General features: G+C 40.9%; 1 protein-coding gene across 2 annotated transcripts in view; it reads right to left on the reverse strand.

Annotated features, from left to right (window-relative positions):
• The window catches only part of nek7 (NIMA-related kinase 7), a 69181-nt gene extending 57360 nt beyond the window's left edge, over nucleotides 1-11821 (reverse strand). The window contains exon 1 of one of the 2 annotated variants that reach the window (XM_086268254.1): nucleotides 11505-11821. Coding sequence is in view for 1 of the 2 variants with exons in the window: in XM_086268253.1 (XP_086124379.1) it covers nucleotides 11387-11447 (61 nt within the window). In the remaining variant the exon portion in view is untranslated. Of the gene's footprint in view, nucleotides 1-11386 lie in introns of both variants that reach the window. The other variant, XM_086268253.1, reaches the window with a different exon arrangement.
• Nucleotides 11822-16332: the final 4511 nt, after the last annotated feature.

The following is a 16332-nucleotide window of genomic DNA, read 5'->3' on the forward strand; positions in this document are numbered from 1 at the left end:
AAACGGACCAAACTTCAGTCAGGAGAACAACTGAGATAATCCATCCACAATACGAGGTTAGCTTAATGCACCTTATGGTCCGAAAAATACAGTACATAAAAGATGGGTGCGACATCTGGGCTGCTAATGCAATCAAGCTTTGTTAGCAAGCTAAAAGTATAAATTGCGTAGGTGTTTAGCAGACCTGGCACAATCTTTCACTCTTTTGCATGTAGTATATCTGATACTTTACCAAAGTCAGGTTTATTTATACCAGAATAGAGTTGACAATATTCCGAAAATGAAAATGTCAGTTACCGATATTTGCATAGAAAGACTGAAGCAAAAGGGGAAAAAAAGGAGAGATGGAAAGAGAGAAGATCCCCAACAGGGGTTGAAAGCAGCTAAATCAGATAGGTCTTTCCTGCCTCTTTCTTTCACACATTACAATATTAATATTAATGAGACTTCCTGTTTTTCCCACCTGTTTTTTTTCCTCCCTCAGATGATTTGAACATAAAAAAACTTAAAAAGCGCAAATTCCAGGAGTTGCGTATCACAGTTTGACCTGGAGCCACACAGCAGACACCAACCATGACAGACTCGCTGTTCAAAGCACGCGGGAGCTGCTTTCATCAGGGTATCCTGGTGGGGTTTTTTTTACAGTTTGACACCACCAGCCCATGCCATCTGCCTTTTTCTAAAATCACAACTTCAAGATGAGCTTTCTGCTTGTGTGTTGTTTTAAGGTGGGCTTCACAACCAAGGCCCAGTGTCACGCAAGCTTTTCCTGCTTTGCTGCTTGCTGGCTGCTGTTTACAGCCAAGCCTCGCAGTGTGGTGCAATGTTAAATATTCACTGTTAAACTGTCAAGCCAGAACTGCTTGGGAACCCAGCCAAGCACTCACAGTTCAGCAGCATCGGATTCTCCTCTTCTTCAAACATAACCAAACCAAATCAATCACTCTGTTTGCAGCCAAACCAAAAATCAGATCACGTTACCTCCCTCCTCCTGCCACACGCCTACTTCCTGATAGCCTCGGCCTACAGGGACCACTTTATTCAGCCTTTTCCTTCATTTATAAGTAAACACATATTCTTTATCATAAATACTAAACACATATACATTAACACTCATCATTTGTACTTTAAAGACCCCGTACTCTAGGCCCGAGTAAGCCTCTGCTGTCTCCCGACGTCTGCCATCAGACATCTGTAAAATATTTTATTTGATGCCCCAATACCACACTGGCAAAGGTCTCTCATCCTTGACTTGGCAGGACTTCTGACAGAGCCAGCCGGCAGTGCCACGCAGGCCTAACTCCTGCTGCTACAGCTTCCTGCTGCTCTGGGGAAGTCAGGCTGCGAGCCTCCCAGACTGTGGGCCAGACAGGGCAGGAAGGAGGAGACTGAGGCGAGGCCCCAGGTAGAAAGGACTCCCAGGAGAGGTAAAGCAAGAACAAGAGGACAGAGTTGAGACATTTCCAGTTAAGATGTGTAGCACTGCTGGCTTAATCAGTCTGTTAAAGTGACAACATCCTGATAGAGGTTAGCTTTACTCAGACATGCCTGCTTTTTGAGGGGAAGATAAACAGATAGGACTTGTTGTGGTTTAACAACCCTCATGAAGTGAAACCACCATGCTTTTAAATGTGTACTTCTCGCCGTCATTAAGAGCAGGGTCTCTGTGTGTGCATGCACTAGGGCTGAACGATATATCGCATTTGCGATAATATCGCGACATGATCAAGTGCAATTTTCTAACCGCAAAGGCTGCGATTATACTCTGGACATGTCCAAATTCATGGGCTGCATCCTCCTGAGGCCGCATTTGTAGACCGATTACGTCACAGCGACACGCCGAAGGCTGTCCAAATTACTACCATATCCCAGAATTCATAGCGCGGCCCAGCCAAACTCCAGTTTCCAGCAATGGCGGCCGCTACTAAGTTTTAAAATTACTCATACTAATCTTTCAGGGTCACAAAATAAACTTTTAACATATTTTCAGGCGAGAAAGTAGTTGTGTAAACATCAAATATCTGCTCGGTTTATCAAGATATCCCATATTTGCAAAAGTGCTTCGACGTTTTCAGAGGCGTCTGCTACCCACCAGCTCGACAGCTAGCCGGGAGCTCGAGGGTTACTGATGCGGCCGAGAGCGGCACAACTCCCGGCACATCATTTTCAGATCACCGCGGAGTTTCGCTGCTCGGGTTAAACGTAATATATAAGTCACTTAGACAACCTAAAAATGTTATTGTTGGGCTTTTTTCAGTGTTTTGTTTGTTCGTGAGTAAATCGGTTTGGCTGAGATTAAAGTTATTAGATTAGATAAAATAAAACTTTATTAATCCCCCGGGTGGGTTCCTCCTTGGTTTTCACACAGCTGACTAAACGTCAAACAGAAAACTTATTAAACAGAAGTATGAGACAGTCGAGAATTTACACCAGTGTCTGGTTATATTTTAGATAGCAAGAAGCAGACGGCCGAGTTTATTAAACTCCACCGAGACAGCGGTGACGCTGATCAGAACTAGACCGTCCAATTTCACGCCTTTAAACTTTAAAGGCGTGTTTGTGTGTGTGTTTATACAATTGCTATTATGTTTGCACTTTATGTGTAATGTTACTGACTGCAGAGATCAGTAAGATGTGTGTATTTTTTATTTATTAGTTTTATTTATTTAATATTATTTTTTAATTGAATGACTGTCTAGTAGTTCACAGATGTCGAAAAACTGAGTGTGGTAAAGCCACTGATTTTGTTTATGTATATTTCTGCAATCTGCACATTGTACTGACTTTCATTTTAATGTTTACACCAGGGTTCCTTGTCAGCACTTTATGCTCAGATGTTTGTAAGCTAAAAATAAACTATTGTGTATGTTCAAATATACTGTTGTGATTGAAGAAGTTAAATAAAAATGTCAGTCATCAATTCATGCATCACCTCATGTCATCATAACAGAGGTCTGTCTTCCAGGAAAGAACAGTTTAAAATTAATGTAATATAGTATTGGCCATACTATATGATGTATTGCTTGTCTTTGTTTAATAATACAGAAGACAAAGACCTTAAAAAATAATCGCATATCGCATCGCAATCGCAATATTGGGGCAAAAAAAATCGCAATTAGATTATTTTCCATAATCGTTCAGCCCTAGCATGCACTCAGACCGATCATGTCTGAATGTGCGCCTGAGTCGATTGTCTGCACCAAGTCAGACCCGCTAACATTTGTCAACATGGCACACGTCTGACAGCACGCCGCTACACAGGGGCACGTCAAACATTGTAACTTTGTATCTTTCCTGTATCTCGAGTTGCTCAACAAACTCAAAGCCACAGTTGTTTTGAAGCATGCCATAAAAACTCTTTGAGCAAGAAAATAAACTGTCTTGGCGCAAAAACTCACTTCCAGACTTTGTCTCACGGTCTCACTCTGCCCAGATTAATCTCACTGAAGCCACAAAACTGCTCCTTTATAAAAAAATTACCTTGACTTTGACCAACCGAACACCAGTATTAAGTAGGGGTGCAATGATACTCGTATCGGTATTGAACCGTTCGATACAGTGCTTTCGGTTCGGTACGCATATGTATGAACAATACAAATTTTTTATTTATTTTATCAACTTTCCTTCTGACGATGCTGTCTGTGTTGAGAGCTCAGTGGATCTGCGTTCGACTACTCCGCCTAGGCTGCACTGTCGAGCGCAGATCCACTGAGCGCAGCGCAAGCTAGCAAGACAGAAGCTAAGCTCTTTGCAACATGGCAAATTGAACCTCCCCCACCCTCATTCAGATCTGGCCTTTGGAACTATTTTGGTCTTTATGTGAAGCATGACCCTGATGGACAAAAGTAAAACATCATGTCAGATGTGCCACGCAATGCTCAATTACATGGGTGGGAACTAGTGTGTTAGCGCAGTTAGCTCGTTAACGTGTTGACACCGTCCAGCCCCACGCACGGGGCGATCCGCGGTAGCTCGTTAACGGAGATTTGCCGTGTTGTGGCGTTAACGTCATTTCAGATTAACGCTGACAGCACTAGTGGGAACACAACGAGTATGACTGCACATTTACTCCGACAGCATCCTAGTGCAAAGACAAGTGGAAGCAGACAAAAACAACAAGCAGCATGCTACAAACTTTACCCGAGTCATTTAGACAGCCGTTAGCACAGGATTCTCCTTATGGGGACCTGATATGTTTAATATGCTGCTGAGAATATAGCCCAGAAGAAGCGTATAGCATAGCTTTTATTTTGAAAGAGCCATTTCTCTGTAATAAACTCTCTTTTCCAAAGATGAGGGATTCCTCGATCAGATAGATTTATTTTTTATTATTATTTTGTTGTTTCAGCAACATTAAATTTAAAAACTGTACTTTTGAGTTAAAATATATATTTATAATTTTAATAAATTACATATTAAGAAAGGCATGAACATTTTTTTGTATTGAAAAAATATCGAACCATGAATTTTGTGTATCGTTGCACCCCTAATATTAAGCTATGATTTGTTATCCATGCATTTATCACATGAGTCTCTCCTCACTGTGAGAGACTCATGTGATAAATGCATGGATAACAAATCCTCTCAAATGGTGTTATTAAAATAATAACTAGCAACAGGCTCAGAGTAAATACTATGAAAAGCCATCAAACCAACATGTTCGGACGCCCGCAACTTGATGAGGATTAACGGAAGAGGCTTAGGAGTCACAGAGGCCAAAGTCAGGGAGAGCATCTGAAATGAGAAGCAGTAATATGGGACAAATCGAAGAAATGGGTGATGTGGAAGTGGAAAGAGAGTGAGACAAAGGGGATTGAGGGCAGTTTTGGCAGCAGGAGTTAAGAGGACCTTTTCATTACGACTCCTCTTCCTTCTCGATGCCCTCAGGCACTGACCACAGCCTCTAAGCCCCGAGCCAAACCGAGAGACCAGGGAGACCACAGAGGACTGCAGTGAGTCAGGGTACAAACACAGAGGGGGGGAGGAGGGGCAGAAGAAAGATGTCTCCCACATGTAAATGAAGCGTCGTGAAACGGATTCAAATAAAAGAGTATGGTTTTACCCTTTCTTCATTTTAGCTACGACCCAAGTGATTTATGTCACCTACCTATATTTATCTACACCTAATTATTACAAGTCTGTATTTTCAACATGTACCACCTGACCATGATAAAATAAGCATACATTACGTTACAAGTTGTAAATAATATAACCGCTTTATAGAAGTTTGTATACAACTCGGCTCATTAGAAATACAAGTGACACATTTCTAAAATAGGGCTGTGCGATATGACCAAAATCTCATATCAGACATTTATCGTCCCAACAACGATATATAATCGCAAATATTTTACATTTTCTGTAAATTCTGTCAAACTCTAACAACTCGACTTGCGTGAAGTGTTTTCAGCTGGGCGTCGTTACCTGGAGTCCAGTGTTACATAAGTTGAAACGGCTGCAATTTTCTTTCTGAGTATTTATTACAGGACGTGCTGCAGGGAAAAGCCTCTTCTAAGGTTTTTTTTTTGCACCTGACGGCTGTTTTTTTGTTTCTCATACATAAACACTCTGCATACTATTTCATGTGACTCCGTTTATTTTGAAAAAGCTCAACAGGATCTTGAGCTTTATTGTGAAAGGTTTATGTGGAAAATAAACAAGCGGACACGCGATGGTGTTACCGTCGTTGTTGCTAACAACAACGCATAAAACATATCCTTGTCCGTCCGTAGTGTGGTTATGTTAAATACAAGAGAGAAATTCTACGGTGACCATCAAAACGATGAAAAATTATTGACGTAAACAGTTTATTTTGCGACACCACGAAACAAATGACAGACGTTTTCATATCGTCATCCGATCTATATCGTTATATCCAACAGCCCTATCTCTGAGTGCAACGGGTCACAGCAATTTCCTTTTAGAAGATAGTCTTGCTGCTCTGAAGATATCATGGTAATGGGGTAGTATCAGCATTTGAATGGGGCATTTACTTCCTTTCTTTTGGAGCAGTGAACACAGTGCAAATCATCTATTTTATGGTTGATCACAACGACAAAAAAAAAAAAGTTCCCTAAAATGAATCCTGCAGTTTTATCTCTGACGTCACTAGAAATGGAAAAAAAACTAACTGTAAAAAAAGAACAAAGACTGCAAGAGAGAGCAAAAATGTCCCCAGATTTTCACACTAAAAAGGGGAAGGGTAAAACAGACAATCTGTCAAAACAAAATGTTCTAATACAAATTTCCTCTCTTCGGCAGCAAATCCCGTGTGAAACATTAAGGCTTATTTGTGGTGAGGTTGGAACAAATGCCCATAGCACACTCAGCATGCAACACACAAAAATCCTCCTCTCTTTCTGTTCATAAGTGCAAATTCATTCTGCTTTTGTCTCATCTCATGACAAATGCATACTGTCACTGTCACTGATGTGCTGTTTACTGTGGCATATAGCATCTTGTAATTATTCTGTGAAAGTGAATTTGTATCCTGAGGGATTTGTATTTTTGTGTGTGGGTAATCAAAAGCGATAGAGAGGGAGAGGGGACGACTGCAGAGTGATCACCGATAAAAATCCGACGGAGCTGCTGGAGAACCATCTTTACAGCACAGTTCACAATATGCCGAGATGGCTTTGGTACTTCAGTCATACACTGACTTAACCTGCAGGCTAAGCCCTGATCAATAGTGGATTTTACAGGCCTATGCTTACAATTTGGGGGTATTGTAAAACAAATGAGTAATAATGCAATAATGCACTGTATATGACTACTGTAATATATCTAGGTGTATAGATAATAGGGGTGGGTTTTTATAATCGATTCATCGATTAAAATCGATTCTGGCTTGGATAACGTAAAATCGATTCATTAAAATCCTGAATCGATTTTTTAATATAAATTTATTTTGTCCGAAATGCCAGAATCTCTGGTGACATCTCACAAAATTTCAAGAACCACCAAACAGTAAATGAGAGCAGGTACAGGGATTCTGCACATAGACTTAAACACACAGCGCGACCCGCGGATCAGAATCAGTTAGATGTCGCCTTTCTCACAGTCGGGGCTGAAAGCTGACAGCTCGCTGATCCGGGTCCGCGCTTTGTGTTCACGCCCTTTATGCGCTGATTCTAAAGCTGTTAGTTTGATCTCTCTCCAAACAATATTGACCGAACCAGCAGCAAAAGAAGATCCAAACGCTTCACATAAACATCGTCATGAATTCACTCTTTTACTGTTTTGCTTCCATTGCGATGCGCAGCTCTCTCTCTCTCTCTCTCTCCCTCCCCCTCTCCCCCCCCCCTCTCTCGAACAGTTTCGCTTTCTTCATTATTCGCTTGCTTGTTACACAAGTCTACTGTTGTTTACAGGCTGTCGGCCGCTGTTTTTTCCCCTTTTACATTCTTCCGAAAAGAAAACCTCATTTCTGCTGTTCAATACTGAACAAATTGAAACTTTTTAAAATTATTCAAAATGCAAAATGCTTAGCCATGTCTCTAATAAAACCGCTGTAACGTCAGAGGTAATGTTGATTAATTAATGGTTTTCTTTCGTTTTTGATGTACTGCAGAATATTTTTATAAAATACCAGGCCAGGAAAATCACCTTCATGTTTTTCTGTGTTTTATCTTCAGCTACTTTGACACAAAGGCATCTGCTGTGATGCTCACACCTTGGATAAAGTCTTGAGAGTGTCAGCTTCCTTTTTATAGATACAAAAATATGTAAATGTCCTGATCTGAATTATATCTCTGACTGTCAAAATTTCCCAGATTTAAATCGAATCGAATCGAATTAAATCGATTCGGGACCTTGTGAATCGGAATTGAATCGATTCTAGAAATCAGTGACGATACCCAGCCCTAATAGATAACCAACTAATATACATTGTGAAAACACCTGTTCATCTACTTAATATCTGCAGTACACTGCATGAGCAGCTAGTCTACCAACATCTAAACAGAGTGTTAAAATGCAAACGTGCTGTCAGTTACTGATCCTGCACAAATTACTTAATTTGGCAAAACTGTGCAAAACGAAAACGAGTGTACAGCGTGAGCCACGCTTATCTCCTACAGCAGCTTTATTAAAAAGCAATTTCCAAATCAAAACTGCTAACTGTGCTGAAATTATTCAGTCTTCATTTAAAGCTCTGTCTGCTGTGCACATGAACATTATTTTAAAACAGGTCTTGTTTAACTTTCTCAATGTACACTGAAAAAACCTTTGCATAATTGCACCATTTAGTTACTTAATTGCTTTAATAGAGCGATTATATAAAAACACAGTTCTTTCATAAAGGGTTTCAGAGACTGTTTAAAAAAAGAGAACAGCAAAGATGTGAATCAACCCTTCCTCTCATTTCAATGATACTCCACGGTCCTAGCATTAGCTGACCCACGGGCACTGAAAGCATTTAATAAACTTTGAATCAGGTCCTAGGTCAGTAATTTTGTGTTTGCATGTCTTTGTAGTGGGTTTCCCCCAGAGCATTACACAACCCAATGAGAAAAGGCATCAGTGCCACAGTGAAATTGAGAAGTTTCCCGTGACGTAAGGAGCTGCGAGGCATCCACCAAGGATATTTGAATACTTGAAACATCAGCGACCCCTGATAACAAAGAGGGGAGATGGATATGAAAAATATTGACGAGCCAGCAATTTAAGGAGTGTGAAGCTTGCTCACACATCCCACTCTCACTGCCAAAGAACCTATTTTAAACTCCAAGCCTGGAAATGAAAGACTCAATACTGAAATGCTCTTTTTTTAAAGAAATATTAGCCATTATATTATATTTCTATTTTTTTATGTGCAAATAATCTCAAAACCTGAACAACAGAGAAACCTATACAGTAATCTGCTACTTTTGCCAGTTTTTTTTCTGCACAATGCTTGGCCAAGGTCTTTGACATCATGCAAAAGACAGCGTTTAATGTAGCTCGAAATGGCCTCGGGAAGCATCTTCCTTCAAATATGCTCTGTGAAAGCAAAGAAAAGAGCCAACATTTTTTCTGTTCTCTGTGAAAACCCAAAGGCAAGATGACTGTTAAAAGTGGTCAGATGACAAATGTCTCATCTGATCTTTAATCCAGGAGGGGGGGGCGGCTTCAGGGCTAAAACAGGAAACTCACACAAGATTGAGCTATTTGGTAAATTCCACTGTGCTAAATCACCGCTGCAGTGCCGCACATTTCTCCACACCGATGAATGGCATTTCAGTCCTCGCTCTGATGGTCGTGTTGCTATCAGACAATGTGCATGTATGGGACCCCGGGCGCCATCAAATATCCATGTCTGTGCTTCTAAAACAAAACTTTTCTTCAATTTATGGCATCGTCAGTGTCTCTTACAATAAATAATGACTTAAATAATTTCTAATATGAACAATTTTCAGTTTCTACTGTAACACTTTTATTAAATCCAAACAACAGAACGGGGCTAAACAGCCAAGTTTTGCCAGAGCCTGTCAAAAGTAATCCACCTCTCATCAGCTCATGTTCAAAGTGGGATGTTACTGGCAGAAATCCCTCATCACAGAGACTGATGCAAACATTTGGCAGCCATTTTCTGATCATCCGGTTCATGACACATTCCTTGATAGTCAACTTCACAGAGCCAGCCAGTGTTCATCTCAATCACCTGATGACGCTGGCAGACTCGAGCCTGTTGTCTGACGATAATCGGATGTGGCAACAGAGAAGTGAGTAATAATTGGGTCAACAAGGTATGTCAGCTCCCACTAACTCTGGTTTGAATCATCTCTCTGCAGCGTAGCCAAACGTGATAGTACGACGCCTGAAATATTTGGCTGTGATAGGCAGCGACAGCAACGTGGCACGGGATACTGCTTTCAACCTACATCCGACCCCGAGATGATTAGGCTTAGCGGAGATGAAGCCGCCCACATACCTGCGCAGGGAAATCTGGTGGTATTTGTTTTGTTTGCTGTGCCTTTGGCTTGTATTCACTCCTTTTTCCCCCAACTTGTTTTTCTACTCATGCCATTATTATTATAATTTGTATTTTTAATATTATTACGTTCAAAATTAAAGATGAGAAATTACAAAGTTCCAACAAAACTGTGGACGCCATGAGTGTGTAAAGGTTTTGCAATAACTACTGTTACTCACAACAAAGGAAGTAAAACGAGAAAGGCCTGATCTCAGATTTATTTTTTATTTGAATAAATTACTTCTTTGTACCGACTAGCAGCTCTCTTCCAAATAAACCTCGTCTACCAAGTGTATAGTTTTATTGTGTTTGGCAGCGTGGAACAAAAAGACAGCTGGAAGCGCGTATGCCTTTCCCAAAAATTACTAAAAGGTTAAGAAACAAGTGTTTTGTAATACGCCTTTACATGTTTTGCTAGATTAAAAAAAAAGAAATTGCAGAGGTGGGTTTGTTTTTTGAACTTTCATATAATAATATATTTGCAATTTGTCTGACAACTACTTTGGCTTGAGTTTAATAACACAAGCCCACATATGACAACTAAAAGAAACTAAACTAAGGAAGATTCACTTCAAATTTTTCATTTTTTTATTGAATTTATAAAAAGAGCATTATTTTTCCCCTTATCAGTGATAATTGTAAGACAAATCAATTTAGATTTTGATCTATAAAACATCAGAACACATCGTTATTGAACGTGAGACCAACAGTCCAAACCTCAAAATTATTTACTTGACTTCATTTTTTTTTTCTATCAAAATGTCTCTTGGTTGTCACACATTAAAAAAAAAAATTCCACCCAGGGGAAAATTACAGTATGGGTGCCAAGCAGAGGTTCATGAAAGGCACCCACTCCATATCCAACCCTTGGCCCCGCTGCAGTCATGTTCGTGGATGTTATACTACTCGACTAAGAATTCCTCCACAGCTGAGACTTCAAGTATAGTAAGCGACGTTGACAGACACGTAACACATCACTATTGACACATTATACAAAATAAGCCTTTGACATGAAAAATACCTTCACATCATAAACTACTGACAATCAAGGATGTAAAGAAACGCTGTAAAGACAGTCGTGTTCTTCTACATCACCGAGGCGGTGTGCGATTACTACTGTTTGAAAGCTGTTGTGTAGTACGTGTAACATGACTGTAACATTGTAGCAACAAGTGTCCACTGTCACGTTGGCACCGCAGGATTAGCCGCTTTAGCACTTTAGCACAAAGCCGTTTTGCGTACATTGTAATATAAACGTTACAAAGCAGCTGGAAGCGTTTGCTGACACCTTCGACTGTCCGGTTTTATAAAGATAAAGTCCGCAAAGCGACATGCTAGGAAGCTAACAAGCTAGCCTAGCTAGCGAACTTCGAAAAACTTCTTCAAATGAGTGACAAACTTGTGTCTGAAGGGCAACTGGTGACTACTACGAACCTTTTCTGTCACTTTCCGAGGAAGTTAAAGCGCAAAGGGCAACAGCTTCCGAGGAGTTCATTAGCAGTAGTTGAGTTTCAAAAAGTTCACTTTCAGCTAACGCCGTGTCAGTTCTTACCAGGAAGTGGGAGACAGTTGCTAAGCTATTCCTTCTTCACGCTGAGGCTTTTTCCTGATGGTTATGGCGGTTATCTTTGTTTTGACTTTCCCTTTCTTTCCAAGGTCGCTGCGAGAAGTGGACTCGGTGGGCCTCTGTTCCTGCGTGGCACCGTGACTGAGCTGGAAAGTTGTCTCGCAGAGAGCGCCTGTGCCGCACAGCCAGGCGAGATGTGTACGTGTTTTCGGACAGACTCTCCACTACTAGGCCCCCCTCATCACCACAACGCTGACCCGTGTGACTGTAATGTAAACAACCCAGCATTCCCGGAGCGCAGGGGAGGGGCGAGTGTCAAAGAGTGAAGGGAAACTGTCAAATACCGCGAGATTCAAAGGAGCAGCTTCACCACCTCGCGCTGTCTTTACTTTGAATCGTGTTATTTACGGACAGAGGAGAAGTTTCCTGTTTCAACTTACGGTGCATTTACCGGTTCTTTCTCGAGCTTTTCACTTTTAATTGCTGCTGGGTTTTTCAAACGCACTTGTAGACAAGTGGCATCTGCTTATATTGTAGGAAAACAGGTATGTCTATAGCAGGCACCTCAAAAGCTGTGCAGCTCACACCCGAATAATTTAGATGGATAAATAGATTTACAGTTATCGCTCTGTGTTTAGTTTAAAGAAGTTGCATTACACCAAAAAGTTGCACCTTAGTGTTGCAAATTCCATCCACGTCTCCCGTTCACTTCTGTGGTTGAACAGAAGATGGTCCTAGCTTTCATAGGGCAAGATGGCCCACTTCAAGTGGGCCTGTTGTCCAAGCCTCCCGCGATTATCTCGACTTGGGTTTGTTTTTTTTATGGCAATCTTTGCTCAGAATCGTTGCGTTTTTCTTCATACCGCCCACCACTGTCTAGGATGTCATTCTTAAGTTGCAACAAAACTAAAATATTTGGTATTCCAACTTTGCTCAGAATTTGCATGACAATCTGTTGAGGCAGTGTAAGAAGGTTTAAGTGTGTTCAGGCAGCCAGGTTGCGCTGAATCCACTGATCCACACGCATACTCTCGGCTATTTGCTCACAGTCTCGCTTGCCATCATTGCACGTGTGCACATGACACGCGCAGAGTCTGTAATTGGGAATATTAGGAGAATTTATTGACAAAAAATGGTGCCGCGGATTGACTCGCGTGGACAGCGAGCGCAACTGGAACTGATCAGCTTACTTTGCTTTGATAAGAGCTTCAGCAATGATTTCAGACTGACAATTCAAACAGCGCTGATACACAGGAAACACATCTGTCTTCTTCCCATCCCCATTGTTAATAATCAACAAGTTAGGTGGGGCTGTGTTTTTTCTCCCTACTTCAATCGCCTTTTTTGTTAACCTCACTGCAAATATGGAGAAAGGAGAGATGCCTGGAGTGTGGGATTTTTTCCCCCCTTTTTCTTCAACAACAGTTGAAGATTAAAAGAAACGTCTCACAGAAATCTGTCAATTCTGTATGTGAATAATGCTGTGTGGAATTTAATGGCATGAGTTATATTGGGTTTCCTCTACACCCACATTTTCTCTCAATAAGATCAATGCCGCTCAGTGACAGATAGGGATGGTCTTTTGTATCTTCAAATTTCAGGTTTCTAAGGGAATAATTAGATGGATGGATGAAAAGTAATGCATCAGTCTGCAAGGGGAGCTGCACCACGAGTTCCTGTAGTTCAACACGCATGCCTCCACGTGTTTGGTAGAAAACTGTTTAATAATCGTGTTGGGTTTCCATTGTTCTAAAAGTGGCTCTGTGCACTGATGTGGCGCTTTAAACCAATGGCAAACTTTTTGTGTTCTTTTTTTATTGTTTATTTAACAGAGAGGATCTCCTTTTGATTTGGGGATATTTTTTTTAGAAAGGGAAGCATTCTCATCTATTTCGCTCTGTTCCTTTCCAAACTTTCAGGTGTCGCTCGCAGGTAACCAGCATGGAAAAGGTTCTTCCTCCAGGGGAAATGAAGTAGGTTGAATCGCTGAGTTTACAGAGACCTTTTACTGTAAGTGTGACATTTAACTCTGATGTGTTTGAACACACATGCTGAACGATATTCCCACAAATGAGAACTGATGACAGCGAGCCTGAATTTACAAGAATTTGGCCGCAGCGTGAATGTTCCGATATTCCATAAGTGATGGCAATAAAAACAACAACCAAAGTTGTTAGACCTCGTTTCGTTGTATTTCTCTGGGAAAACACACGGAAATCCAGTATAGTGCCAAACCAGAGTTTCTGAAAGTCAACATTTAGCATGACCACTTTTATTCCTCAACTCTTTTAGACAAGCTTTCTTCTCATTTCTTTAAGTAGTCTTCAGGAATAGTTCTCCAGGCTCATTGAAAGACATTCAAAGGTCTGCTTTAGATGTTGGCTGCCTTTTGTTCCATTTCCTGTCAAAATGATCCCACACTGCTTCAGCACTGCTGAGGTCTAGGCTCTGGGGAGCCCCATCCATGAATGAGAGTGTTGCATATTGATGTCATTTAGATTTGGATTCATCACTCCATGAAACCTACTACCACTGCTTTTCAGCCAGTTCTACTGTAATTTGGCATTTTATTAAAAATGGCTTCTTGACCATTTCTGACGAGGCAAACAGCAGGTGGATCAGCTGAATGGCGAGATGCCTCCTGCATGTGCTGTGTCAGGTCTTTGCTGGATTTTGTTCCTATAGGACATGAAATCTGCATCATCAGTTCATCAGCCATGATGCTTCATCTTTTGTCCTCCACCTGTTCAGTTTCCTCAGATTACCTTTTAGAACACACTGCAAAGCAAAATACTATTTAATGTCTGCCACACGGTGGCATTTTTCAAGTTTTATTGTCACGTACAGATAAACAGTGTAGCCACATGAAATTCTTTGGCTTCTGCTCCTCAGCTTTACATGAACATATAGAAGTGTGCAGTTATATTAAAGAGGAAAATAATAATAAAAATAACAAAATACTAAATTATTAAATATTATAGAACGTAAGACAACTGTTTGGTATTTACAGTTTGTGCAAAAACTTGTGCAGTAAAGATTTAAAGTGGCAGTGTGTAGAGTCCAGTGGTTGTAGTGAGTGTGTCATGGTGTGTGCAGAATGTCAGCAGTTCAAAAGCCTGATCACTTGTGGTGGTTTTTAAGAGATCTAAAGAAATTGGAATAAAAAAAAATTCTATTCATAAGTCAGCGTTAATTGGCTTAGCAAACAAAAATAGTCTGAAAGTTTCCATAACATATTCCATATTATTTAACCCCTCCTGGAATTTTAGAACCACTGGATGAACATCTGTCTGCTGACCGTACTTTACAGTTGCCCATTAATCCTGTAGCATTCCAAGGAAGCATGCAGGGAATGGATGTTAGCTAAAACAGGTGGTCCTCTACTCATTTATTGTATCATTATTATGTTAGAGAGCTTAAGCTGTGACACCACTGGTGCAGCGGGATGCGAAGTCGTTTATGTAAAACAAGATTAGTAGTGATCTAATGTGGGAAGATCAGATACTGGTCACTCCCAAAAAAAGAGTGGAATTTCAGTTAAACGTAACTCCAAACACTCCCACCTGAAATAATATGGAAATTTGCATTGTTGAGGTTAGACATGTGATCCAAGCTAAAAAGACTACAGAAAGCTTAAAATTAATCTGAGTTTACTTGCAATTTTTTTTACATTAAAAAATGAAGTCGTTTATACAAAGACCAACTCAATTAGACAATAATTCATCTGATTATTTGTAAACATGATATACTTTAGGCCAAACTCAAACACTGTGAAATAAAGAAAAAACGGTCAATTTCACATAATTTGCACAATAGCAGTATTAGCTGTGAACACGTGTGCAGGTTTCAGTGCATTCCAGCTTTTCACTGCTAAATTTGCAGATTTTTTTTGCACCCAGAGGCTGAAAGCACATTTTAAACACTTAAAAAGAAAATGTTGGCGTCTTTTTATTTTCCTGCGTGTTGTTGATCTGGCTCAGGGGTTAGGTGTGACTGCAATGTGGTAGAGACAGAAGCTGCAGTCAAAGCTCCTGTGATCGGGTGCAGACTTCATAGAGACCAGCAGATGGAGGGGAGAGGATCTGCGTGCATCCTGAAGGTTTAGCAAGAACTGAGAGGTTACACTCCTCCAGTACAAAGATGACCTGTCACACACTGAAGCATGCCTTATCAATGCAGACGAGCATCCTGTTTATGTACCTCACAGAGCACAGCTATCACAGGAAAAGAGAGAGGGATTACAGATGGAAATATGTATGAAATGTTGTATCTCCCCGTCTCTCTCTCCAAATACCCAGGCGAACTTGGAGGCAGCGTGCATGTGATGCCTGCATTTCCATTTTATTCGCTAATTAATGTTGTTTTGTCTTCAAAGTGCAATCGCAACCTGTAGTTATCAGCCTTGATCGCAGCATTTTCAAGGTTGTCTAGATGTGAGCCGTCACATAACAAACAGGTGTAAATATAGAATAACAGCTCAACAGAGAAATGGAGGATTTATGGCATGTGGAGAGCACTGTGCAAACGAGGCACAGGAGAGATAGTTTGTGATAACGTGAAGGACAAAACGGGCATAATATTTCTATCTATATCGCTTTTACAAAAGCTGCTTTTCACCGCCTGCTTTTGTTTGTGCGCGTCTGCTCGGCGTGTCTGTTACGTTTCCCTGCATGTGCTCCGTATTTGTTGGTGTGGTCCTTTCTCTTGGCAAACACCCAGCACGCTGGATCTCTCCACCTGCTCTGCATCAGCCAGAGGGGCAGGCCTCAGTCTCACACTTGTGCAGCTCTCTCTCACACACACACAGCTGTGG

This window comes from Aulonocara sp. 'chitande type north' Nkhata Bay, linkage group LG17 (assembly GCF_057382095.1).
Source record: "Aulonocara sp. 'chitande type north' Nkhata Bay isolate Kocher_YH1m ecotype deep benthic linkage group LG17, A_spYH_male_GT1.1, whole genome shotgun sequence".
Classification (NCBI taxonomy): domain Eukaryota; kingdom Metazoa; phylum Chordata; class Actinopteri; order Cichliformes; family Cichlidae; genus Aulonocara; species Aulonocara sp. 'chitande type north' Nkhata Bay.